The sequence below is a fragment of the Macaca thibetana genome, chromosome 15, assembly GCF_024542745.1.
Source record: "Macaca thibetana thibetana isolate TM-01 chromosome 15, ASM2454274v1, whole genome shotgun sequence".
NCBI classification, from domain to species: Eukaryota; Metazoa; Chordata; class Mammalia; order Primates; family Cercopithecidae; genus Macaca; species Macaca thibetana.
Genome location: NC_065592.1, coordinates 17,332,537 through 17,359,268, shown reverse-complemented (window position 1 = coordinate 17,359,268; position 26,732 = coordinate 17,332,537). Strand labels below are relative to the sequence as shown.

Genomic DNA, 26,732 nt, shown 5'->3' with positions numbered 1-26,732 from the left:
CCCCCTTTCTTTGGACAACTGGACCCCCACACCTCTACCCTGTCCCCATCCCTTTTGCTGATAATCCCATCTCCTTGCCCTGTAAATGCCAGGGGGCACTTGGTCTGGGGAGGTAGGGAAGGCTGAAGCCAGTCCTGGCACCCTGAGAACCCCAGGCCCTCCGCCTGCTCCACTTCTTCTCCAGGTCTGCCCTAGCTTGCTCTGTCTCCCTAGGGCAGCTGGCTTTTGTCCCAGGGGAGCATGGGAACAGCTTGGGTGAGAATGGGGGAGGGGCTTCCCAGCAGATCTCACCTCTCCCACCTGGCATAATTTCTACCCTGCACCCAGCGATGCCCAAGAGCCAGCGCAAGAACCTCTGAGCCCTCCTGCCGGCCTTCCCCACTGTGGGGCCCACAGGATGGCTGGGTGTGCTGGGGTAACTGAGGGAGATGACTTGTGGGTGCCAGGACCAGGGGACTTTGGGTGATTTTGGGCCTATTCCTTTTGAGCTGGAGAAAAGGAAAGCTGGATGCTGGGATTCTGCAAATTCGGTGGTGGATGTGAGACTAGCTAGAGCATGGACCCTGGCCAGCCCTGGAATCTGAATTCAGAGATCTTTGAAAAAAAATGCCTTCTGATAACTGAGCACCTACTACATGCTGGGCACTGCACTGGGAGATCTGTGTGCATTCTCTCATTGAATCTTACAACCACCCTCTGGGATGGTTTTTGCTATTAAGCCAAATTTGTAGATGAGAATACTGAGGGCTGGAAAAGATAAGTACCTTGTCCAAAGTGACACGGCCAGTAAGCTGTGGAGTCTGGTTTTGAACTAGGCTCTCTTGGACTGGAGCCCGATCTCTTCATTTCTGGCAGAGACCTGTGGCTTTAGGGGGCCGAGACCAACCCATGGGGGAAGTAAGTCCTTCCTGTTAGATCTGTCTAAAGAGTAGTGAGTTTTTCATTTAGGAAACCACATGCAGGCCAGGCTGGACTGCCCCATTTCTAGCCCCCTTTCTTCTCTGCGGACTGCCCCGTTTCTAGGTCCTTTTCTACCCTTTTCTGTAGAGTGCGTTAGACGCATTTTACAGAAGGGGACTCTGAGACCCTTTCTTCTCTGCGGGGCAGGGTGTGTGGTTCAGACGAGCCTCTTCCATCCTCAGTTCTGTCCCTAAGCCCTGAGTGACCTCAGCATTGAGCATCGTCTCTGAGCCTCAGTTTCCTGTCTATATCTAGTGCCACCAGGCATTAGAAGCGTAAGTGCTTAAAGGATCTCGGGTGAAAAGCCGCCTTAGCGGCGATCATACACTAATTAATAAAATGCCTTGGCCGGGGCTGGGCAGAGGAAGTAAGCGGGCGGCTGAGGTGACAGCTGGAGGGAGGGGCGGGGTGGAGCCGGGAGAAGGGTGGGGAGGGGAGGGGCCGGAGCTCCCGGCAGTGTGCGAGGCGCACGCACAGGAGCCTGCACTCTGCGTCCCGCACCCCAGCAGCCGCGCCATGAGCCGTGAGTGCGACCCCGGTGCCCTGCGCGGCCAGGAAGTTTCTTGGCCTCCTGGCGGAGCCTTGAATGCCAGGCTCAGCCCCTCGTCTCTCTCCTCTGCAGGAAGTCTCTTGCTCCAGTTCTTGCTGCTCCTGCTCCTGCTGCCGCAGCTCCCGGTCCTGCTAGCGGACCCAGGGGCGCCCACGCCAGGTAGGCGGCCCATCCCTCCCCACGGGAACCCCCGGTCTTGCGCCCCTGGTCTGGTTTCAACCCCCTCTTCCCCTCCAGCGGGCTCAGCTTTCCCTTTCTGCTCGCGGTGCTGAGAAAGGGGACTGAGGCTGAGTCTTTTGGACGGATGGGGGCTCTCTGAAGCCCCCCGGGAGTGTGGCCTTGGCTAATGGGCCCTTCAGGGGAAACAGCAGAGTGGGATCTGGTGCCGACTTGGGGAGAAGGGACAGTCCCTATCCACCCCCCTCACCTGTTCTGGGCCCTAGATGTCTAAGCAGCCTCTGCACCCAACAACCCCACTGTTTCCTATAGGGGCCTCTTTGGGAGGAAGCCGCAGGCACCAAGGGAAATGAGTTCCCTTTCTCCAGCCACTAACCGTCTGGGAGCCCATCCTGATTCCCATTGCCAGTGGAGAAGGTCTCCCCTGGTGAAGACTTTGGGAGAACACGGGAGATAGAAATACATTTAGGAGCCGCGATGTTTCCTCTGGGGTTTAAGAGATCCCCATTGAGCAGATGAGGAAACTGAGGCTCAGTAGGTGCCATGATCCCCCAAGCTCACACAACACATGGTGGGCCCAGGATCTGAACTCAGGTCTGTCTGCCTCCACACACTTCACAAGGTCTTTCTACAGAAAGCTGCTTCTACCCACAATGGACCCTGAGCCACTCTGGGTTTCATGGGGGAGGTTGATGGGGGAAATTCCGCCCCTCCCTCCCCCATGCATGTGCCAGGTTCCAGGTGAAGGAATTCAGCTCCTCCCTCAGCCAACCTTCCTCCCCCAGCTTACTGTTTCTGTGTGTGTGCGTGTGTGTGAGCGTGTGTCCCAGCTGGACATCGTTTCCTCCACCACCTAGCTGTGTCAAATCTCTAAAATGAGACCCAGAGAGGGCAGGAGGGGGCAGAAGGGGTCTGCACTTTCTGCTGTGATGCTCTAAGGATCTGGTGCTTAGGGGAGAGAGGAAAGATATGTACGTGGACTTTGGATCTGACCAAGTTTCCTGAAACAGAGGCTTTGGGTGGGTGGCATTTAGGGAACCCAAAGAGAGGATGGAGGGTGCTTTAGGAAAGGGTTTGGGTTGAATGAAAGTCTGGTTTATGGGAAGAAGAGGAGGAAGACTCCGACAGCACTTTAAAGTTTACAAAGGTTGGTTGTGGACATCCACTTCTTTGGTGCTCTCAACAGCCCTGCCAGAGACGTGCGTTAGACCCAGTCTACAGAAAGGGACTCTGAGGCCCAGAGGGGGTGAGGCCACTTGTCTGAGTCCTCACAGTGAGCTGGTGGTGGGGAGTAGAAGGGGCTCATCAGGCTGCCTCGCTGAACCATCTTGTCAGTCCCTGGATCAGCCCAGCACTTCCTCTGAGCCCCCAGCTGGCTCCATCCAGGCACTCTTGGTATACAGGGCTACTCGCCTGTGTTCTTTTTTAGTCCATTCACTAATGCACAATGAGCCACGGTCTATGCTCTTTTGTTCTTTGCCTTTTCTGTTTCCTTTTATATAATAAATGTTTACATGGAGTTGTTTTTTTTTTTTTTTTCATTCCCAAGGGCTTATTTATACCAGTCTTTGGCTGGGGCCTGGAGACACAGAGCTGGGAGGAGCTCACAGGCTGATGGTGGAGCCAGAAATGCCAACAGACTGTCATCCAAGGGGACCAGGGCTGTGCGGAGCTCATGGGAGGAAGCAGGGGTGTGCGGAGCCCAGGGGAGGGAGCAGGGGTGTGGGGAGCCCAGGGGAGGGAGCAGGGGTGTGGGGAGCCCATGGGAGGGAGCAGGGGTGTGGAGAGCTCAAGGGAGGGAGCAGGGGTGTGAGGAGCCCAGGGGAGGGAGCAGGGATGTGCGGAACTCAGGGGAGGGAGCAGCTGCCTCTCAGTGCGAAGAATTGTGGGAGGCTTCTTGGATCTGATGACTTTTGGACTGGACCTTGAAGGAGGTGGCGGGTGGGGGAAACAGTAAGAGACTCGACCATGAAACACCATAAGGGTAATTGGGAGCAGGAGGCTGAGAATGGATGCATAATGTGGGGATGAGACTGGAGGCCGGAAAACCGGTACTGAGGCTCCTGCAAGGATTTAGGAAAGAACGAATGACAGGTGGAGTGCAGGGGCAGAAGGTCTGGGTTGCCCTCGTATTTCCAAGTCTGCAAGTAAACTGAGGGTCAAGCTACTTGGGCATCTGCCCCAGGAAGCCAAAGCCTGTGTTTTGCCTCTAGAGGCAAAGGAGATGAAGAGATGAGGGCTGCACTCACCTGAGAGGGCAGGCGGAGGGAGAGAATGCTGCTTTCCCTCTCTGTTAGGGGAGGAGATGGAGGCCAGCCCGGAGGCAAGGCTGTACTGGTGAACCCTGAATCCTCAAGTACTTCCCCTCTAGTCTCTGGACCTGACTCAGTGCCCATCTTCTAGATGGGGATAGGGCACGACCTGGCAACCAGAGCTGTGTGCCAGGCAGAGGAGCCCCAGGCCAACTGACCCGGGCACATGGGGCAAGATCCCAGCCGTGCCAAGGCTGCCCAGGTGCCTGCACCTGCTCTGCCAGCACCAGCTGGGTCTGTGGACCAGGAGGGGGCTTCCTCTCCAGCAGGATCTTCCAGCTGCTGGGCCCAGTTGTCTAGGTCTGGTGCGGTGGTGCTTAGGTGTGGGAACTGGGACCCAGGCCAGACCAGTCAGGGTCCTTCACCCTTTTTTTTCTCTCTGGCTGCCAGGTCCCCAGAGCCTCTCTAAATATTATTCTTTAGGGGATTTGGGTCCTGCCTCTTCACTGGGCAGTCTTGCAGCCTGACGCCTCCGCATCCTGGAGGACCTGGTGTTCCCTGGCTGTGCCTATCCCCTAGTCACGCTCAGTCCTGGACCTGGAGCCCTGACTTTTGGGCTGGGGGATGTTTCCTTGCCCAAACCCTTGGAAAGGTACTGGAACCAGGCAGTCCTGGACAGTCCTCATCTGTGGGGGTGGGGACTAGCAGCTTGGCCTTTCCACCACGTGTGTCTGGCATGCAGTGTGGTGTGCTGGTCACGTCTGCCTCTACGTGTCTTGGGGACTCAGTGAGAGCAAATGGGACAGTTCTCTGCTGATGGGAGAGTTGTGGGAAGGTTGTACTGATACAAATAATGGAGAGGGACAGATTGGTTCTACCCAGAGTAGAAGGCCTGGACGTCGAATGGAAGGCCTCCTTTAGCCCACCTGCTGCACCCCCTTCATGGGATATACAGAAAAATGAGGGTCCAGAGGTGGGAGGGACTTGTGCAAGAATGCACAGCCAGTAAGAGCATCCGCTCTCTAATACAGCTCTCCCGAGCAACTACTTGGTGCTTGGCCCTGTGCTGAGTGTGGGGGACTCAAATTGAATTAGACTCGGTGCCTGCATCTCCCTGGTTCTCTTTCTTGATGAACAGGGATATCCTCCACTGAGCGCAGAACTGAGTTGGTATGAAAACATGTAGGATTGAAGTTAGACCGAAGGAAGGCCTTCCTGCATGAATACTTCCTAAAGGTCTGGTTATGGCTGGAGATGGTGATCCCCCTGGGTCCTGGTTTCATTCATTCTGGATTTTCAAGGTTCACTTTGAAGGAATGTGACAAATCCACCTCACCTGGGTCATCCCCAGTCTGTGCATCAAAGCGACTCTCCCTTTCCATCCCTTCCCCAAATCCAGTCCTGGGCACCTCCAGGAGTAGGAGGAGGAGGAAATTTAAGTCTTGACTCTGCAACTTCAAAGCAGAGGGATCTGGGCAAGCCTCCTGCTTTCTCTGGGCCTCACATTCCTCACTGTGCAATGGGGAGTCTCATCTACCTCTCCTAGGGAGTACTGGGGAGATAAATGAGTGTTGGTGTGGAAGGTTGTGGACTTGGTCAGCTAGAGCCCTGGCTTTCTGGCTGGACTGTGATGGTCCGGCTGTAGTCTAGTGGCACCCAGTCTCCTCTCTGCCCAACCTGGTGCCCTGGGGCACCAGCAGCAGACCCACTGTTGTCCTTCCTGGGAGAACTTTTCCTGTCCCGGAGCAGCTGGTGTTTATGGAAAGAACATGGGGAGCGCGGGGGAGGAGGGGGGAAGCTGGACAGGCCGGCCTGGGAGGGAGGAGCCTCAGCTCTGCACAGCTTCTCTTGGCGGGGAGGGTGTGGGCAGCCATTCCAGCTTCAGCGTCTGGAGCTTGTGGCTTTTCTGCCTGCGGAGGCAGAGCTCTAGGGCCACAGCGGGAGGCCTTCTGGCTCCACCTCAGACAGCTGTTGAGGGTCTGGAAGATGAGGGACTCCCTTTAGTCAGGGTGGAGGTGGCCAGTCTCCTCACTTCATTTTATTTATTCCACGAACATTCGTTAAGCTCTGGCTACCACATCTGGATCCCAGACCTGGGTTAAGCCCCAGTTGTGTGCATAGCCTGTACTGGGGGAAGAGAAAGCCGGGGAAGGGAAGGGGTGGGAGTCCCTTCTCCTGGAAGCTTATGGTGGAGAAGAGCAGGTTGAATTGGAACCCGGAGCCAGGACAAGGGAGAGTGGGAGGAAGGGAGTGTGGACATTCGGGGAAGCCTTCTTGGGGAGGCAAGGCATGGGCTCAGCTGATTTGGAGGAAATGTATTAAGGAGGCTAACAGCCTGGATAAAGGATGGAGACGCTGAGGGTTTGGGGCTAAGGGAGGGGCTGGCGCACAGTGTTTGAACTGCGGGGACCTCTGGAGTTCATTTTGAGATCCCTGCTGTGGCAGGGATGGGGAAATTGAGCCTAGGGGAGGCCTAACCCCTGTGCCCTTAGAGTGGTAGAACTGGACCCTGAGTCCTAGAGGGCCTTATGTGCCAGGGTTGGGAGCTGGGCAGTGGGTGCTACAGGAGCTCCTGGGCAGTTGAGAGAGGCCAGCAGGAGGGGCAAGAAGGAGAGTTCCAGCAAGAGTGACAAGTCCTTTCTCGGGGGAGCAGACCTCTGAGCCAGCATGGGGGCTGATCCAGAGGACTCTTGGCCTTTCTGGGCCTGTGGCTGGGGGAGGTGGGGCTGGGGTACTGCCAGGCCCTTTCCCTGGATCCTGCCTGCCAGGTTCGCCTGTGGCTGCCTGATAAAGCCTTTTTGTCCAGCCTTCTTCCCCCGACCCCTCCCTCCTACACCCCTGCTGGGGCCATTGTGGGGCTGTAGGGAGTTGCCAGGGCTTAAGCAAAACTATTTGCATGATTCTTGTGGTCCTTGCTTGTGTGTGTGTGTGTGTGTGTGTGTGTGTGTGTGTGTGTGTGTGTGGTGGTGTTTCTGTCTTCGACGTGGGGACTAAGAGGACTCTGCTGCCCGGGTCAAGCCCTGTGCTGTGAAGTGAGGAGACTGAGACCAGGGCAGGGGATGGGGACAGGTCTTGCCCAGGGTCATGCTCTCTGATCCTAGCACCCCGAGATGACAGTATTTCATCCTCAGCTGCTCCCGCCTTTCACTACCCTTTTGACCTGCAATAACCAGTTGCACAAAGAATGCATGTTCCCTATAACGTTGGCTCTGAGCCCAGATAAGGAAGTATGTTTGCAGAAAGGAGCCCGGCGTTTTCTGGGTAAGGTCAGAGATGGAGCCTTCTGCCAGGAGCTAGGAGTTTTTGGTCTACCCAGCTCTGTTCTGTTTCGTTGGCCAAGTTGTTACCTCTCCCTGAACCTCAGCTTCCTTCACTGAGCAGTGGTGGTGGTGGGGGTGATAGTGGATCCTACTGAACCTGAGGAGTCTGTAACTTTGCTGCTAAAGAATCACGGAGGCAGATTTAGCAAGGGTGTGGTGGTCTGAGGGATCTCGGTTAGATGCTGAGAGGGACTTCCTCATAGAGTTTCTCCAGGAGGCAGCAGGGTGGACGCCAGAGCTCCACGCACCCTCCCAGGAGATCTTTCCAGTCCTATCTCTCCTATTCCCTTGGTCTGTGACCTTCCTCTGGATCCTAGAGCCCAGACCCCACCCTGATGCCGGCCAAGTCTGATTCCATCAGGAATGGGGGCTGAGGCAGCTGAGGCCTTGGAGTCCCCCTCCTTCTGCACACCCATCCTCTGTCCCCAGGGTTCTGGAAAACTTCTTTCCTTAGACTTGGCTGCTGAGGCTGTGGGGGTGGAGTGGAAGTGAAGGGATGGGCATTTGGTCTGGTGAGACTTGTGGGACGATAGGTCTGGCTCTCCCTTTTTCTGGCTTCAATTTCCCTATCTGCAATGTGGGCATAATGATACCTGCTCTTCTCTACCTTCTGCAGAAATGGAGGGGTGGTGAGGGATCTCGTTTTCCTAGTGTTCAGGTGCTCAGAGCCTGGGGTGGTGGTCTGGGAGAAGTCCCCCTCCTCATCCTTGTCCCTTTTCTGACCGCCCCCCGCCCCGGCCTGCCCTTGCTGCTGGACTCTGACTAGGCAGGAAGTGAACGCTCTAGAAGCTCGTGGCTGTGGAGTTTTATCAGCTCTTTCTTAACCTTCAGTGTCACAGCCGGGGCTCTGGACTCTTCTCTTGCTGCCATTTGGTGGCAATAGGGAGGGAGGGGGCTCTTCCCCTGGGGGCCTGATGTGGGCTAGGCTGGAGTTCCAGAGCAGGGCGTGGAAACGTCAGGATTCGGGCTTTATGTTCACAGAGGTGGGAACGGTGGGGGGCTCTTGGGGGAACCCTGGAGCTCTGGTACCCCGTGATTCAGGACGGAGCTGCAACTTAAGTCCACGCCTCTGGCCCCTCATTCCCCCATCCGGGGCTAGATGGGGGTTAGGAGGCCACCCTAGCATGGTCTCTGACCTCCATTTCTCACCCACAGTGAATCCCTGTTGTTACTATCCATGCCAGCACCAGGGCATCTGTGTCCGCTTCGGCCTTGACCGCTACCAGTGTGACTGCACCCGCACGGGCTATTCCGGCCCCAACTGCACCATCCGTGAGCTGGGCCTTCAGCCCTCACTCCTGCCCTCTTGCACCCTCCTGCTCCCTGGGCCCCTTCTCCTAGACCCTAACTTCCTACCCTCCTCTCTGGCCATGGCCCTGTTCTCCTTCCTTGCCTGGCTCTGCCCCTCTCCCTGACTTGGCTTCAGCATGAGCTCTCATGCTTGGTCCACCCTTAATCCCTGCTTCTGGGTTCCATGGTGAGTCTTCACCACATGCCCTGGCCCCTGTCCTCACGCCTGGTTCTGGCTCTGTCATGTGTCATTGCTCCCAAGGTTCCATCCTTACCCACTTCCCCATAGGTGCTACTCTGTTCCATCCCGGCCCTTGTCCTCAGTGCCTCATCTTCCACCCTGGCTACTTCTGGTCCTGCTAGGAGGGACGAACTGAGTGACTCCCATTGCTCCTACAGCTGGCCTATGGACCTGGCTCCGGAATTCATTGCGGCCCAGCCCCTCTTTCACCCACTTCCTGCTCACACACGGGCGCTGGTTCTGGGAGTTTGTCAATGCCACCTTCATCCGAGAGCTGCTCATGCGCCTGGTACTCACAGGTGGGTGTGGGGCAGGGCCCCCTGACCTGGGGGAGCAAGCAATCCTGCCAGTCCTTTTGAATTCTTGACATCTGATAAGGGTAGTGGGTGGGGAGAGTCTATGATGCCAGATAAAATAAGCCCCAATCCAGGAGGAGGCAGGAACTGGGGTGGAGCTGGGGGTGGAAACACCCTTGTCACCATTATTTTTGCTCTCTGCAGTGCGCTCCAACCTTATCCCCAGTCCCCCCACCTACAACTCAGCACATGACTACATCAGCTGGGAGTCTTTCTCCAACGTCAGCTATTACACTCGTATTCTGCCCTCTGTGCCTAAAGACTGCCCCACGCCCATGGGAACCAAAGGTAAAATGGGGTGAGGAGCTGGACCTGGGGATCACAGGAGGTGCTCAGTTCTCCTCTTTGGAAAAAATCAGGCAGAAGAACAATTATTGACCCAATTCTGCAGATGGCTAGACCAAAGCAAGACATATGACATGTCCAGAGCCTGGGCTGAGAACAGGAAAGGGCAGCAGAGGGTCTTGCCTGAGGTCACCTAGAGTCAGACCGATGTTTCCATAGTTCCAGGGTGCCTCTTTGCTTGATCCTTTTCTAATGATGAGTTAGGTCCCGCTGAGGTGGATGTGACTTGGAAGTTATGATGTAGGAAAGAATGAATAGTGAGCTATTTATTGGGTGCTGTCTCTGTGTTTGGTTCTTTACAAATGTAAATAGTTTTACTTGCTTCACCAGTGTAAGGTACAAATAAGTCACATTTTTTTCTTTCATTGCTCAAGACTCCACTTAGCCACACTGGCAGGGTTCTTCCTTGTAAGACCTTCCCATGCCACCTGCAATTATCCAAAAACCTGGGATATTATTCATTTCAGACCCATCTGTTCATTGTCAAGTACAGAGAGGACAAGAGAGGCTCATTAGTCCACTGCTGCTATACTTCAGTTCCTGCCACATGGTGGCACTGTTGAATGCCAGTCCTGTGCAGCCTCATGGTTGTGTCCTTTTTTGGGTTCAAGACCTCGCACCCTGTCCCTGCTTGGGGCACTACTCTGATGATTTTCAATCACATGGTTAGCTGCTATTCCCAAAGCATGACTGTTCTACCAGGATAGCTAGGTCTTGCCAACTTTGCTGAAATCAATGCTTGCCCAGTGTCAGTGAGTGATGATTCCAAATTACGGTTGATGGATCACTCCCTCTGACTTCCCTTTTGGTGGATTTTCTTTAGGGGTACTTGATATTTTTTGCTGCCAGAGGAACCCAGTCAGTCATCTTAATCCAAATAATTTCCATTGATCTTGAACCTTCAACAGCAGGGCTCACATCTTGATGCATTGTGAAGAGGTGCCTTTACCAGAACTCAAAATATTCTGTTCCTTTCTGTGAGGGCATTGGGTGACAACTCATTTAACACTGACATAATTAAGGAAGGCCTCTCAATACTTATTCTAAGGATGACTTGTCTTTATGCCAGACATAGAAAGATTGGCATCATTTAAAATAGGTTGACAGGGCCAGGTGTGGTGACAAACGCCTGTAATCCTAGCACTTTGGGAGGCTGAGGTGGGTGGATTGCTTGAGCTCAGAAGTTCAAGACCAATCTGGATGACATGGTGAGACACCTTCTCTACAAAAGAATACAAAAGTTAGCTGGGTGTAGTTGTGTGTGCTTGTAGTCCCAGCTACTCAGGAGGCTGAGGTGGGTGGATCAATTGAGCCCAGGAGGTCAAGGCTGCAGTGAGCCAGAGTGCAGAGTGGCACTGCACTCTGGCCTATGCAATAGAGTGAGACCCTGTCTCATAAATAAATAAATAAATAAATAAATAAATAAATAAATAAAATAGATTGGCAAACTACAGCCTGCAGGCCAAATTCAGCCCACCCCCCCCATTTCTGTAAGTAGTTTTATTGGAACACAGCCACATGCATTTGTTTATGTGTCATCTGTGACCGCTTTCCTGCTACAATAGCAAAAACTGAATAGATGTGACATGTCTGTATGGTCTACAAAGACTAAAATGTTTACTATCTGGCTTTCTCCAGAAAAAGCTTTCTGACCTTTGATTTAAAAAAATTATACCCACTGGTTCTCTGCCATGCTTACATTATCTCTTGCAATCCTCAGATTCACTGTATCAAATGGGCATCATCTGCCCCTTTTTAAAGATGGAAAAATTGACACTCAGAGAGATGAGATGACTTATCTGTGTTCACACAGCTAGCAAATGGCATAGTCAGTTGCAGACACAGGCAACCTTGACTCAGGGGAAGAGAGTGCATGTTTGTTTTTTTCTGTTTCTTTATTTCTTTTTGGTGAAACGTTTCATTATGGCAAAATTGCAAAGATGCACAAAAGTGGAGAGAAAAGTAGAATGAACTAGGTACCCATCTTTCAGTTTCAACATTTACCCACAATTTCTTCATCTTATTTCATTTCTCACCTCTCATACTTTTGTAAAGTATTTTAAATCAAATTCTAAAAATCATGCCACTTAAAATTCTAAGAATCATGCCACTTCACCCATAAATACTTCGAGAGTCTTTTGGTAGAGTGAGTTACTTGGTGGTGTTGGGGAGGTGGTCCTGAGGAGGCCACTCTGGGCTTCCTGCTTGGGCCAGTTTGCCTGGTGAGCCCAGATGTCCCTAGGGCAGCAAGATCCAGATAGGAGAAGGTACTGCTGTTTCCTATCCCGCAACCAGGGAAGAAGCAGTTGCCAGATGCCCAGCTCCTGGCCCGCCGCTTCCTGCTCAGGAGGAAGTTCATACCTGACCCCCAAGGCACGAACCTCATGTTTGCCTTCTTTGCACAACACTTCACCCACCAGTTCTTCAAAACTTCTGGCAAGATGGGTCCTGGCTTCACCAAGGCCTTGGGCCATGGGGTGAGTACCTAGGAAGGGCTCAGAACTGCTCTGGACCTAATTTGGCACACACATGTCATCGACAGTGGGCCGGAACCCTGGTGACCTGAGGGACCTCCTCTCTATCCACAGGTAGACCTCGGTCACATTTATGGAGACAATCTGGAACGTCAGTATCAACTGCGGCTCTTTAAGGATGGGAAACTCAAATACCAGGTAGTGCTGGACCAGGGGGTAGGGCAGAGGGAAGGGTCTCCCATGGTCTTCCCTGGCAAAGACTGCTTGGGGGCGGGAGGGCTCTGGGTCATGTCCTGAGAGGGCCAACCACGGGAGTGGGAGGCGTGTGCCAGGAGTGACAGTATACCCTGGGAGGAGGCAGCAGGTGTGAGAAGCCAGTGAGGAGCAGACGTGGCCTCCCATGTCAGCCAGGGAGGTGGATTTTGGAGCTCAATAGGAGATGAACATTTGTAGTCTGCATGTATTTATTTAATTATTCCACAATATTAATTGGACACGAGAGTATACCTGGCACAGGTGATTGAGTAGTGACCATTATAGTTATGGGCCCTGCCCTCAAAAAACCACAGACAAACTCTAGGATGCTCATTCTATGAGGGCTTTTGTCTAAATCAGAACTGTCCAACAGAAATATAATGTGAACCACATACATAGTTAAAATTTTCTAATGTCCATATTAAGAGGGAAAAAGAAACAGGTGAAATGGATTTTAATAATACATTTTACTTAATGCAATATGTCCAGGTGATTAGCATTTTAACATGTAATCAATACATTGTTAATAAAATATGTCACATTCTTTTTTCATGCTGAAGCTTCAAAATCTGGTATATATTTCACACTCACAGGACTTCTCAATTTGGATGCTCAGTTTTCACTGGAGTGATCTAATCTGTATTAAGATTTCATAAAATGTACAGCTGAATAAGTAGAGTGATATGTCCAACTTGTGACACGTCCGACTTGTTCCATGCATCCTTAAAGATTTTCCAACAGCTGAAGTATCAGTTTTAAAATTCAAATAGAAGTTAAGAAAAACCTAAATAAAATAAACTAAGTAACATTCAGTTCTCCATTCACACTAGCCAAGTTTCTAGTGCTCAGTAGCCACACATGGCTAGTGGCTACCATATTGGATCATGTAAATCTTAGGCAAGCACCAAAGCAAAGTTCGATGCTGAATCTTTAGGGCTAAGAACAGGACTTGGCATGTAGTAGTCTCTTGGCATGTATTTACTGAATGAATGGAGAAGTTGCCAAATAATTAGGTACACTTGTAGCTGCCACCAAGGAGAAGCTGTGAGTGCCACTAGAGTGTTTGGATGGTGGGTAAAACTTCCCTAGGAAGTTACAAATAAACCCAGAGTTGCATGAAGGATAAGGAGGAGTTAGGGATGCTAGGAATGGGAGAGGACTTTCCAGGTAGAGGGTTTAACAAGTACAAAGGCTTAGAGGTGGAGAGCAGCTTGGCGACTTGGAGGGAGTATAAAAATGGGAGCATTTGTTGAGCCTAGCGATCGAGGGTAACAATGACTTTATGGGAAGGTGGAGATGTCTGTGGGGACCGTGTTAAGAAATTCTACTTTCTGCCAAGAGCAGAGAGAGTATTTGGAAAGGTTTTAAGTCAGCTCATGATGCAATATTTTTTCTTTTTAATTTTTTTTTTTTTTTCTCTCTTTTCTTCTTTTTTGCTTGGGTGCAGTGTAGAGACTGGCCTGTCTGGGGATAGGAGTGGACATAGGGAACCCGCTTAGGGAAAGGAGTCAGAGTGGAAGATGAGGGTGGGTTGCTTGAGGTAGTGGTGGTAGAGATAGAGAGCAGGGGACTGATTTTAAGAGACATTTTGGAGGTGGAATCAACAGCCTTGGCTGAGGGGAACTGGCAGCTCCAGCAGGAGTGGGAGGGAGTTGGTTGTGGGCAGCTGGGGGTGACCCCCAACCTTAGGTTGCCAGGTGGCCCCATCCCACAGGTGCTGGACGGAGAAGTGTACCCGCCCTCGGTAGAAGAGGCGCCTGTGTTGATGCACTACCCCCGAGGCACCCCGCCCCAGAGCCAGATGGCCGTGGGCCAGGAGGTGTTTGGGCTGCTTCCCGGGCTCATGCTGTATGCCACGCTCTGGCTACGCGAGCACAATCGTGTGTGTGACCTGCTGAAGGCTGAGCACCCCACCTGGGGTGATGAGCAGCTTTTCCAGACGACCCGCCTCATCCTTATAGGTGAGGACTCCAGACCTGCCCTGCCCTGGAAGGTCATGCCCTCCATCCTGAGAAGCGGAGGGCTGGGGGGTATTTAGAGGTGGAGGCTGGGATTAGAATCCTTGCTTTTCTGCTTAGTGGCCAGAAGACCTTGAGCAGGCCCCTCAACCTCTGTAAACCTCGGTCTCCAAATCTGTACATTGGGGTAAATGATGATTGTAAGGATTTATTGAGATCATGGATGGGAAGGCACCTAGCACATAGCAGGCCTTCAGAAAAATGGATGACTGTGATGGTTGATTATTAGCTGGGTGACTCAGCACATTTGATTAGCCACCCTGAGTCTCAGTTCCCCCATGTGCTGCACCCAGATGCACACTTGTGGTCCCCAGCATGTGCAGGGTCAAACTCTAGCTTGCCTTGCCTTCAGGAATCTTCATGTTCCCTTCCCTGCATGTATCTACCTTCCTGCAGTTTGGTAGCTTCTAGATGACTCAGGGACAGGATATTTTTGTGTTCCCTATGGGGGCGAGTCTGCAACCTAAAATGTCAGATGGTTTCCTGCCTGCGAGCTTGGCCCTTGACATCCCTGTCCAGACCATGTTCACTCTGAGTCACCAGTAACTCCTTTCCCCCACCTCTGGGCACCACTGGGCCTGGCTGGTCCCAATTATAGAGCCTAATTCACTGGAGCCACAAAGAGCCAGGCACTGGGAATAGGAACAGTCACTAGAGGGAAGAGGGGCTGGTTCTGAAGTTTCAGCATCGCAGAGACCTTGACCAGAGAGAACTGGAGGCTGCCCAGCACACTGGCTGGAGATGAAACTGTGACCAAAGGCAGGACCCTAGGGCACCACACATCCAGTGCTTCATTTAACTCCCCTACAACCTCATGAGCCAGGTATGATTACCCTATGAAAATCAAGATTCAGGGAGGTTAAGTGAATTCTCCAGGGACACTCAGCAGATGGAGACTTGAGATCTGGTTGCCACCAAAATTTATGCTACTTCCACTCCATCACGAAGGGGGATCTTCTTGAATGGGAAGGGGTTGCAAGCCTCAGTCTGATCTTCTGTGACATGCGAGTATTGGAAAGGGATTCCCCCTCACGTCTACACTTAGTATTCCTACTTTTGGCCGACATATATGGACACACCCTCTTATGCCAGGCACTGTGTCAGCAATTTCGCTGTATTCATTATCTACTTTTCTCAACAACCGTAATATAGTATTGCATTGATGTTATTATTATTATTATTATTATTTTTGAGGTGGAGTCTTGTTCTGTTGCCCAGACAGTAGTGCAATGGCGTCATCTTGGCTCACTGCAACCTCTGCCTCCCGGGTTCAAGCCATTCTCCTGTCTCAGCCTCCCGAGTAGCTGGGATTACAGGTGCCCACCACCACACCTGGCTAATTTTTGTACTTTTAGTAGAGACAGGGTTTTGCCATGTTGGCCAGGCTGATCTTGAACTCCTGACCTCAGGTGATCTACCGCCTCGGCATCCCAAAGTTCTGGGTTTATAGGCATGAGCCACAGCACCCGGCCACACTGATATTATTATAACACACATTTGACAGTTAAGGAAAGTGAGGTTTTGAGAGATTAAGTAACTCAGCCCAAGCTCAGGTGGCTCGAAGTGATAAAGCCAAGATTTGAATCCAGGTCTACTGATCCCACAGTCTGTAGCTCCAGATCAACTTCTAAAAGCCAATTTGTCTAATGGCTAATTGGCCTAAATATCAGTTTCTTTCAGTATCTAGTTGCCCAGTTTTAATTTTGTTACAGAATATTCAATTTGCATCTTCTCTGGCTTTTTGCTTTCTAGCTGGTTATAGCTACAAAGGGGGCAGAGTAAAAATTTATTTATAAGTCTCCTGTTATGTAAGAACATATAGGAAATACGTTTTTTGAAATATATTTAGGGCTGGACTCCCCTTCTGTCCTCAGTATTCCCTTTTGCCACTGCAGCAGCCCTGAGTGATCTCCTTGAAGTCCCCCTCTATCACCAAGGGTGTTAGCATGATGATAGCTCTCACCAGTAAATCCTCCACTTTCCATCTTTTGTAGTTTCTCCACCTTCTTTTAATGGGCTTCAGGAGGGAGGTCACGAGACCAATTCTTGGACACCTCCTTTGCATGTCCTGCTTAGCTGGGCCTAGAACCTCCCTCTGAAATGTGGGAGTAGCTGGTGCTCTTGTCTTGAGACCTCAGTCAAAATAGACCAAAAGTTCTATTTTCACATCCTGTTACAAAGAGACAAAATGGAAGAGGCCAAACAAAATTAAACATCAACAGCAAAGCCAGGTATGATGGCTCACACTTGTAATTCCAGGGCTTTTGAGAGGCTGAGGTGAGAGGAGGGCTTGAGGCCTGCAGTTCAAGACCAGCCTGGATAACATAGCGAGACCCCATCTCTTAAAAAAAAAAAAAAAAGCTGAGTGTGGTGGTGCATGCCTGTGGTCCCAGCTACTTGGGTGTCTGAGGTGGGAGGATTGCTTGAGCCCGGGAGGTCCTGGCTGGAGTGAGCTGTAATTATACCACTGTGCTCCAGCTTGGGTGACAGACCAAGACCTTGTCTCTAAAAATAACAATAAACATCAACAACAACAATAAACAGACCAAAAGCAAGCACCTCTCATGAACTGGCCTGCTTTCCAAGCTGGGCATCTAAATCACTGTGCTTGGCTGACTTTATTTCCAATCCTTCCCTGCCCAGGGGAGACCATCAGGATTGTCATCGAGGAGTACGTGCAGCAGCTGAGTGGCTACTTCCTGCAGCTAAAGTTTGACCCAGAGCTGCTGTTTGGTGTCCAGTTCCAGTACCGCAACCGCATTGCCATGGAGTTCAACCATCTCTACCACTGGCACCCCCTCATGCCTGACTCCTTCAAGGTGGGCTCCCAGGAGTACAGCTACGAGCAGTTCTTGTTCAACACCTCCATGTTGGTGGACTATGGGGTCGAGGCCCTGGTGGATGCCTTCTCTCGCCAGAGCGCTGGCCGGGTAAGCCCCAGAGGAGTGCTGGTGAGGGCAGGTGGGCTGAGGGATCCAGCAGACCTGGGTCCAAATTCCAGTTCCTCTTCTGTAAAATGGGGCTAATGTCACTTCTACAGGGCAGTTGTAAGCATTCCTGCATGAATTCTTTGGTTCATTTGTTCATTCCACAATACCAGACGTTACGCCAGGTACTGGAGATGTAGTGGGAACAAGACCTATGTGGTTCTTGGCTCATCTTTTAGTGCTCACACCCTAGAAAGTGATGGTAGTCATATGACAGCTAACAGCATTAGGGCCCTTACTGTGTGTCAGGCACTGTTCTAAGAGCTTCTCCTATGTTATCAGAATTCTAAGAGTGTGCTATAAACCACAGTACAAAAACCCACCATGCTCTGGGAGTCAGGGAGGGACATCTGACCCAGAGTTGTGGGTTATGGGAAAAGAAGTGATGTCTGAGCAGAAATTGGAAGGAGGGATAGAGATTTCCCAGGGTAAGAGGTGGTGTTAGTGGCAGGGGATGGCTGTGTTCCAGATAGAGATTACGGCGTGGGTGAAAGGCATGGAAGTCAGAGGACATGGCAATTTGAGGAACATAAGGACATTCAGGGTATGGTAATATATGTAATGGTGCCTGCCTATGGTGTTTATTAAATCATAAGCCTCCACTGTGGGCTGAATTGAGGTTCCCCTAAAGTTCATATGTTGAAATCCTAACCGCCAGAACCTAGTATGTGACTGCATTTGGAGACAAAGTCTTTAAAGAGGTAATTAAGTTTAATTGAGGTCATTAGGGTGGGCCCTAATCCAGTGTGACTGGTGTCCTTATAAGAAGAAGAGATTAGGTCACACACACAGAGGGAAGGCCACATGAAGATGTAGGGAGAAGACAGCCATCTACAAGGCAAGGAAAGAGGCCTTGGAAGATACCAAGCCTGCCAACACCTTGATCTTGATCCTCCAGTCTCCAGACAGAGGAAATAATTTCTTTTTTTTTTTTTTTGAGAAGGAGTCTCACTCTGTCGCCCAGGCTGGAGTGCAGTGGCCGGGTCTCGGCTCACTGCAAGTTCCACCTCCTGGGTTTACGCCATTCTCCTGCCTCAGCCTCCAGAGTAGCTGGGACTACAGGCGCCACCACCTTGCCCGGCTAGTTTTTGTTTGTTTGGTTTTTTTTTTTTTTGTATTTTTTTTAGTAGAGACGGGGTTTCACCATGTTAGCCAGGATGGTCTCGATCTCCTGACCTCGTGATCCGCCCGTCTTGGCCTCCCAAAGTCCTGGGATTACAGGCTTGAGCCACCGCGCCCGGCCGGAGGAAATAATTTCTATTGTTTGAGCCACTCAGTCTGTGGTACATTGTCATGGCAGCCCTAGCAAACAAACGCATTCTCTTTCCCTGCAATTCCCAGCCAACTCCTTCCTCAATCTCCCCTTCTCCACATTCGGAAGCTCCTATCTGCTTCATCGCAGTCTCTGGCTCCCCTGTTGCCTCCCAGTCCTCTGCTTCTCTCTAATCCTCGTCCCTAAACCCTGTCATGTTGTGGCATACATGGATTTCCATTTCCTTCTGATAATTTGACTGAAATTAGCTTTTGCTGCCACAGGTGGGCAGCTGCTGGCTGTTTTATGGCCTCTTTATGGGTTTCTTTATGGTTCTTTGTGGGGACACAAGACATGATCAGAGACAGTAACCTTTGCGTGAGGCTGGACAGTTTTCAAAGCATTTTCAAGGAATGACCATGATGATGTGTGTGAAGAGCCCTGGCATCGTACCTGGCACAAGGCAGAAAGACCACAGAGATGTATTGACTCTCAAGATTTTTTTTTTTTTTTTAAATAGAGATGGGGTTTTACCATGTTGCCCAGGCTGGTCTTGAACTCCTAGGCTCAAGCGATCTGCCCGCCTAGGCCTCTCAAAGTGCTGGGATTACAGGCGACTCTCAGGATATTAAGAAGAGTGAGTGATGTTAAGACAGGCTTTCCCTGGTAACCATTGTGCATGGTTACCCTCTCAGGGGTTCCCATGTGACCAATACTGAGATAACAGCTTTGCATAGTTTATCCCATTTAAATAGACCACAGCCATATCAGGTAGATGCTTTTCCCTTCCCCATTTTTACATATGTGGGAACTCAAACTTAGCTCGAATAGCTGCCCAAGGTCCCTATATTAGTTTCCTTAGGCTGCTGCAACAAAGTACCACAAACTGGGAAGCTCAGAGCAACAGATGGAGGCTAGAAGTCTGAATTCAAGGTGTCAGCAGTGCCATGCTCCCTCTCAAGGCTCTATGCCTCCTTGGCTTCTGATGGTGGCCAACAGTCCCTGGCATTCCTCGGCTTGCAGAGGCATCGAGCTCCAGTCTCTGCCTCTATCATCCTGTGGTGCACTCCCTGAGCTTGTCTTTCCTCATTTTATAAAGACACCAGTTATTGGATTGGAGCCCACCGTAATCCAGTAGGATCTCATCTGAAATTGATTACTTTTGCAAAGACTTCATTTCCAAATAAGGATACATTCACAGATGCAGAGAGTTAGGACTTCAACAGATATTTAATATTTTGGGGAACACAGTTCAACCCTCAACAGCCCCACAGCTTGTGAAGCTGTAATTGGCACCATCCTCTGCTTGCTTTGCTCATATGATTTCATCCAACCATGCCTTTCTTTTTTGCCCAATTATAGTTGTTCTATTAAAATGACTATCTCTTAAGCATGAACATTATTGTTTCATCCTAAGCACCAGAGCCTTCTTTTCTCTCTTTCTTTCTTTCTTTCTTTCTTTCTTTCTTTCTTTCTTTCTTTCTTTCTTTCTTTCTTTCTTTCTTTCTTTCTTTCTTTTTGAGATGGAGTCTTGCTCTGTTGCGTGGGCTGGAGTGCAGTGGTATGATTTCGGCTCACTGTAACCTCTGTCTCCTGGGTTCAAGCGATTCACCTGCCTCAGCCTCCCAAATAGCTGGGATTACAGGCACCTGCCACCATGCCCAGCTAATTTTTGTATTTTTAGTAGAGACGGGTCTTTGCTATGTTGGCCAGGCTGGTCTCAAACTCCTGGCCTCAAGTGATCCGCCCGCCTTGGCCTCCTAAGGTGCTGGGATTACAGGTGCGAGCCACCGTGCCTGGCCAGCACCAGAGCTTTCTTTAGACTAATGCGCCTTAATTGTTAGTAATCAGAAGCTTTTTCTGCAGCCTCTTTTATCTCACCAGGTTACCTGAGCTTTGAGTCCTATTTTCCCTCCCTTCACAGGGGGTTACACTACCTGTTGGTGTAATTCAACGGACTGGGGAGCAGTGTGAACCACAAGAGAGGTCCTCTTGGTCCATTCCACACTTCAAAGATGAGGAAGCTGCCGGGTGTGATGGCTCATCCTGTAATCCTGGCAGTTTGGGAGGCCATGGTGGGAGGATCATTTGAGGCCAGGAGTTTGAGACCAGCCTGGGCAATATAGTGAGACCTCACCTCTACAAAAATAAAATAAAACAAAATTAGCCAGGCATGGTGGCACGTGCCTGTAGTCCTAGCTACTTGAGAAGCTGAGGTGGGAGGATTGCTTGAGCCTGAGGAAGTTGAGGCTACACTGAGTCAAGATCGTGCTATTGCACTCCAGCCAGGGCAATGGAGTGAGACACTGTCTAAAAAAAAAAACTCACACAAAAAAATGAAGAAGCTGAGACTCAGAGGGGCTTCCTGAGACAGCATGACAGCAGCAGGCCCAGGGGCAGGTCTACAGCATCACAGCTGCTAGGCTGTCTAGCACTCTCCATCCTAGCTCAGAAGGGACTCCCATTGGAAGCTGTTGTCCCAGGAACTTACCCAGGCTCCAGGACAGCCTGGCCTGGCTCCCAGACCACTGCTGTACTTCTCTCTCGGCAGATCGGTGGGGGCAGGAACATGGACCACCACGTCCTGCACGTGGCTGTGGATGTCATCAGGGAGTCTCGGGAGATGCGGCTGCAACCCTTCAATGAGTACCGCAAGAGGTTTGGCATGAAGCCCTACACCTCCTTCCAGGAGCTCGTAGGTGAGCAGTTGTTTTCTGGATGCAGTCCCTGCCCTTGAGGGACTGGCAGCAAAGTCAGGGAGACATCAAGGAAATAGAACGGGACCATACATGTGGCAATGTGTAACAACCAGACTTATAACGGCCGTGGAAGTGCTGTGCCGGGGTGGTAAATAATCCTGCTTGGGGAGAGAAGGTGACTTTTCGGCTGGGTTTGGAGAACAAATGGCAGTTTCCAGTGGGAGAAGAGAAGGACGAGCATTTTAGGCAGAGCCATAGAAAGTACAAAGGCATAGAGGTCAGACAGCAGGTATCTGGGGAAACAGTCGTAGATGTGGCTGGGGCAAGGGGCTTATGCTGTGAGGGTGATTAGTGATGGAAGGTTGGGGCCAAACCGTGTAGAATCTTGGCTTTCATACTAAATATTTTGGGTTTTATTCTGTCTAGTGCTTTCTAAGTACCCACTTATGGGCCAGCTGCATAAAAATCACTTAGAAAGCTGATTAAAATACCAAATCTCAGATGCCTGTCCTACAGATTCTGATTCAACCATCCTGGGTGGTGCCCAAGAATCTGCATATTCATATGAATAGAGTATATATACATATATATGAATATATATGAATAGAGTATATATACATATATAAATATATATGAAGAGTATATATACATATGTATACATATATACATATACATATGTATACATATATACATATACACACATCTATATAAATATGTATGTATATATAAATATATATGTATATATATAAATATATGCGAGTATATATATATATATATATCCCCCAAGATCCTCAGATATTGGGCAGCCAAGTTGCCAACCCTTGTCACATACAGTGGGGAGCCACTGAAGCAGGGTGTGACATGGCCCATGAGAGTTCCCAATGGAGGATGGATTTGAGGAACTGGGCAGGGAAGCAGGGAAGCTCCACATCTGTCTCCCATTGGCCACTATCCGTGAACATGTGGGTATTGCAGAGTGGAGCAGATTCTGTACCTGAGCTCCCTGAGATCCTGAAACAGCAATCTTTGTTATTCTTTAGTCTCCCATGGCAAATGGTCCCCGGGGCAGAAGGAACACTGCCACTGAATTTCTGTGTGAGCTCGGACATGTTACATCTTTGAGCTCTAGTAATAAAAGGGCTTGGCCCAGGCTAAGGTCTTGAAATCTGTCTGTGAAGGAAGCAAGATGGGGAGCATTCTCCTTTCTGTAATCATCAGGTAATTAGGGCCCAGAGTTGCTCAAGCTTACAGGCTGTTTGGGGGCAGATCTAGGCCTCTGACTTTCTCTTTAGTAGCATTTTCCTTCCCTAGACCCAGTCCCTGAGGAGGAGCAATTTGTGATTTTCTTCTTGACCCTTTTCCCCAGTGCCAACCAGGCCAAATTCTAGGGCACATGCTCAGTTGCTCAAGTTATTCTCCTGGAGTCCCTATTATCCCCAGAAAAAGGTGGACAGAGAAGGGTCACACCCCAGGTTGACCTTAATGGCATCATGGATCTGAGGCTAGCGTTTCCCCTTATCTCCTTGTAGGAGAGAAGGAGATGGCAGCGGAGTTGGAGGAGCTGTATGGAGACATTGACGCGTTGGAGTTCTACCCTGGGCTGCTTCTTGAAAAGTGCCATCCAAATTCTATCTTTGGGGAGAGTATGATAGAGATTGGGGCTCCCTTTTCCCTCAAGGGTCTCCTAGGGAATCCCATCTGTTCTCCGGAGTACTGGAAGCCGAGCACTTTTGGTGGCGAGATGGGCTTTAACATCGTCAAGACGGCCACACTGAAGAAGCTGGTCTGCCTCAACACCAAGACCTGTCCCTATGTTTCCTTCCGTGTGCCGGATGCCAGTCAGGATGATGGGCCTGCTGTGGAGCGACCATCCACAGAGCTCTGAGGGGCAGGAAAGCAGCATTCTGGAGGGGAGAGCTTTGTGCTTGTCATTCCAGAGTGCTGAGGCCAGGGCTGATGGTCTTAAATGCTCGTTTTCTGGTTTGGCATGGTGAGTGTTGGGGCTGACATTTAGAACTTCAAGTCTCACTCATTATCTGGAATATTGTGATTCTATTTGTTCTTCCAGAATGCTGAATTCCTTGTTAGCCCATCAGATTGTTAGGAGTAGTTCTCATTTGGTCTGCCAGAATACTGGGTTCTTAGTTGACAACCTAGAATGTCAGATTTCTGGTTGATTTGTAACAGAGGCATTCTAGAATGTGGAGCTACTGATGAAATCTGCTAGAAAGTTAAGGGGTTCTTATTTGGCATTCCAGAATCTTGACTTTCTGATTGGTGATTCAAAGTGTTGTGTTCCTGGCTGATGATCCAGAACAGTGGCTCGTATCCCAAATCTGTCAGCATCTGAGTTTCTAGAATGTGGATTTGATTCATTTTCCTGTTCAGTGAGATATCATAGAGCGGGAGATCCTAAGGTCCAACAAGAATGCATTCCCTGAATCTGTGCCTGCACTGAGGGGGCAAGGAGGTGGGGTGTTCTTCTTGGGACCCCCACTAAGACCCTGGTCTGAGGATGTAGAGAGAACAGGTGGGCTTTATTCATGCCTTTGGTTGGAAGCTACCAGGGCTCTATCCCCATCCAGGTCTTGACTCATGGCAGCTGTTTCTCATGAAGCTAATAAAATTCGCTTTCTAAAGTTGCCTGTTATATATCTCTTTTGGTCCCATCCCCCAAAGCAGAGGCAACCGAATGTGGCTAGCCTTTCTCCTAGCCACAGCTGGGCGTGCTAGAGGTTGCAGCGTGAGATTTTCTGCTGGGATCCTTGGGCCCATCACTGTGTAGACATGTTACCACTGGTGCTTTCTTTTTCCCTGCGGGCCAGGCACTGCCCTTTTCAGGATGCTCTCCTAAAATACCCATTGCCCCAGCCCCGGGAGATATAACTTTCAGTTCTCATCATCTGATTAAAACAACTTCCTCCCTTACAGAGCAAACAACAGAGGGGCACCCGGGGAGGAGAGCACATCCTGTGTGCCAATTTCACACTTTCAATTCTCATTTGTTCTCACACCAACAGTGTGAAGTGCGTGGTATAATCTGCATTTCAAAACCAAGGAAGCAGCCTCAGAGTCGTCGTGTGACACGCCAAACGCAGGCTGAGTCCAGAGCTTGTGCTCCTCTTGATTCCTGGTTTGAGTCAGTTCCAGGCCTGATCTTGCCTGTCTGGCTCAGGGTCAAAGACAGAATGGTGGAGTGTAGCCTCCACCTGATATTCAGGCTACTCATTCAGTTCCAAATATGTATTTTCCTAAGTGCTTACTATGTGCCAGTTCCTGTAACAGGTGTGGGGACACAGCAGTGAGTAATCAATACAGACAAGGCTCTGCCCTTATGGAGCTCACACACCAGTGGCGGAGAAACAGACCATAAATAAGGAAACAATGAAATAAGATAGATATATACAAGGTAAGTGTAACTTCCCCTCTAACCTCCTCTGCTCTGTCCTCCCCTACTGCGCTCTTCAAGATCAGAGACCCAACAGCAGTGATCTCGGGGCAGACAGCCCTCCACCCCAGTCCCAAGACCCTTTTCTCAGGACCTCTGTAGGCAGCCGAGAGAGAGGACAGAGCGGTAAGATGAGGGGTTGAGGGAAGGTTCTTCATGATCCATACTTTGGGCTTAGCATTTCTCAGGAAGAACTATGGCCCAGAAACAACAGGGGAAACTAGAGTTCAGTCTGACAGTCCTTGGCGTTAAGTCTCCTGTCTTATAGTCCAGAAAACCCTGTTTCTCCTTAGTTGCCTGGAAACTGCTCCCATCATTCCTTCTGGCCCCTGCTGAATTTAGGGAATGCAATCCTTCCCTGCTCTAGCAGTGGCTCTGATGTGGAAAGATCCTTTGGATGCTGGAAGTGTCCATGAAGAGCTTGTGTCCTGTCCTTTCTTGCAGATTCTCTTTCCCCTCTTCTGCTAATACCTCTTACTTTGCTTGAGAATCCTCTCCTCTCTTACTAATTTCAGTCTTGGTGGTTCTATCAGGGGTGCATTCTGGGCAAGGGGTGGGCCTGTGAATCAATCCTGGGCAATCAGACAACCTCTCCTTAAAAACTGGCACATGGAGACTGAGGTCACTGACTCTGATTCATCCCCACAGCTGGCTCTGACAAGATGGTCAATTTGTTTCTGCTTCTGAGATCCCCGGGGCAGCCTGGATCCCTGCCTTTCTCAAGACTTTAGCTTTTCCTTCCATCCGGTGACCTATTCCAGGAATTCCTCTTTTGCTTAAATCAGTTGGAGTTTGTGTCTGTTGCTTGTAATCAAGCCTTTATGGCTGCTGGGCTGAGTGACACAAGCACTTTAATGGCCTGGAGGGACTTTTAATCAGTGAAGATGCAATCAGATGAGTGTTTTGGAAAAAGCACCCTGGGGAAGGGTGGACGACAGAGCAGAGCAGGATGGACAGGAAGCTGGCAGAACTGAGGAGGCTACAGTTGTGGTCCAACCAGGAGCTGATGGCAGCCAGGGGAAGGGCTTTGGGGATGGAAGAATGGGATGGGTTCCAGAGGTATTCCTCTCTTGAATGCAGGTGCCTAGATTAGGTAGACTTTGCTTAGCACGGGCAACTGCACATGAAAGTTTTGCAAAGGGAAACAGGCTAAATGCACCAAAAAGGCTTCTTCAGAGTAAATAATCTTAATGCTTGTAATTTGAACATTTGTTCCTGGAGTTTTGATTTGGTGGATGTGATGGTTGGTTTTATTTGTCAGTTTGGCTGGGCTATAGCACCCAGTTATTTAATCAAACATTAATCTTGGTGTGGCTGTGAAGGTATTTTGTAGATGTGATTAACATCTACAATCAGTTGACTTTAAGTAAAAGAGTACTTAAATAATTTGGGTGAGCCGTACCTAATTAGTTGAAAGACCTTAAGAACAAAAACTGCAGTTTTGTGGAAAAGAAGAAACTTTGCCTCAAGGCTATAGCCATCAACTCCTGCCTGAGTTTCCAGCCTGCTAGTCTGCCCTACGGATTTCAGGTTTGCCAACCCCAACAATTGTGTGAATTAATTTCTAAAAATAAAGCTATATACAGCCATTCTTTGGTATTTGTGGGGGATTTGTTTCAGGGATCGCTGTAGATACCAAAATCTGTGGTTCCTCAAGTCCTTTATATAAAGTGCTACAGTATTTGCATATAACCTATGTGCAGTCTCCGTATAACTTCAATCATCTCTAGATTACTTACAATACCTAATACAGTGTAAATGCTAGTTCTTATACTATATTTTTTCCTTGTATTATTTTATTGTATTATTATTTTGAATATTTTGATCTGCATTTGGTTGAATTCACAAATATGGAACCCATGGATATGGAGGATATGTGCATATATATAGTATAGTGTATCCTCCATATATATATATTCAAGATATATATATATGTTTATATTTATATATATATTCTCTCTCTCTCTCTCTCTCTATATATATATATATATATTTCTACCTCTCTCAGTAATAATGCAAGAACAGAAAACCAAATACTGCATGTTCTTACTTAATCGTGGGAGCTGAATGATGAGAATACATGGACACGTGGTGGGGAATAACGCACA

At 49.8% G+C, this 26,732-nt stretch overlaps 1 protein-coding gene across 1 annotated transcript; it reads left to right on the top strand.

The window, feature by feature from the left end:
* Positions 1-1,398: 1,398 nt before the first annotated feature.
* On the top strand, positions 1,399-26,213 carry PTGS1 (prostaglandin-endoperoxide synthase 1). The gene is made up of 11 exons (XM_050760518.1): positions 1,399-1,483; positions 1,583-1,669; positions 8,415-8,531; positions 8,949-9,089; positions 9,291-9,434; positions 11,787-11,968; positions 12,080-12,163; positions 13,935-14,181; positions 16,882-17,168; positions 21,029-21,176; positions 22,706-26,213. Exons 1-11 carry the CDS (start codon positions 1,477-1,479, stop codon positions 23,059-23,061), a joined length of 1,800 nt encoding a protein of 599 aa, XP_050616475.1. The 5' UTR covers positions 1,399-1,476; the 3' UTR covers positions 23,062-26,213.
* Positions 26,214-26,732: the final 519 nt, after the last annotated feature.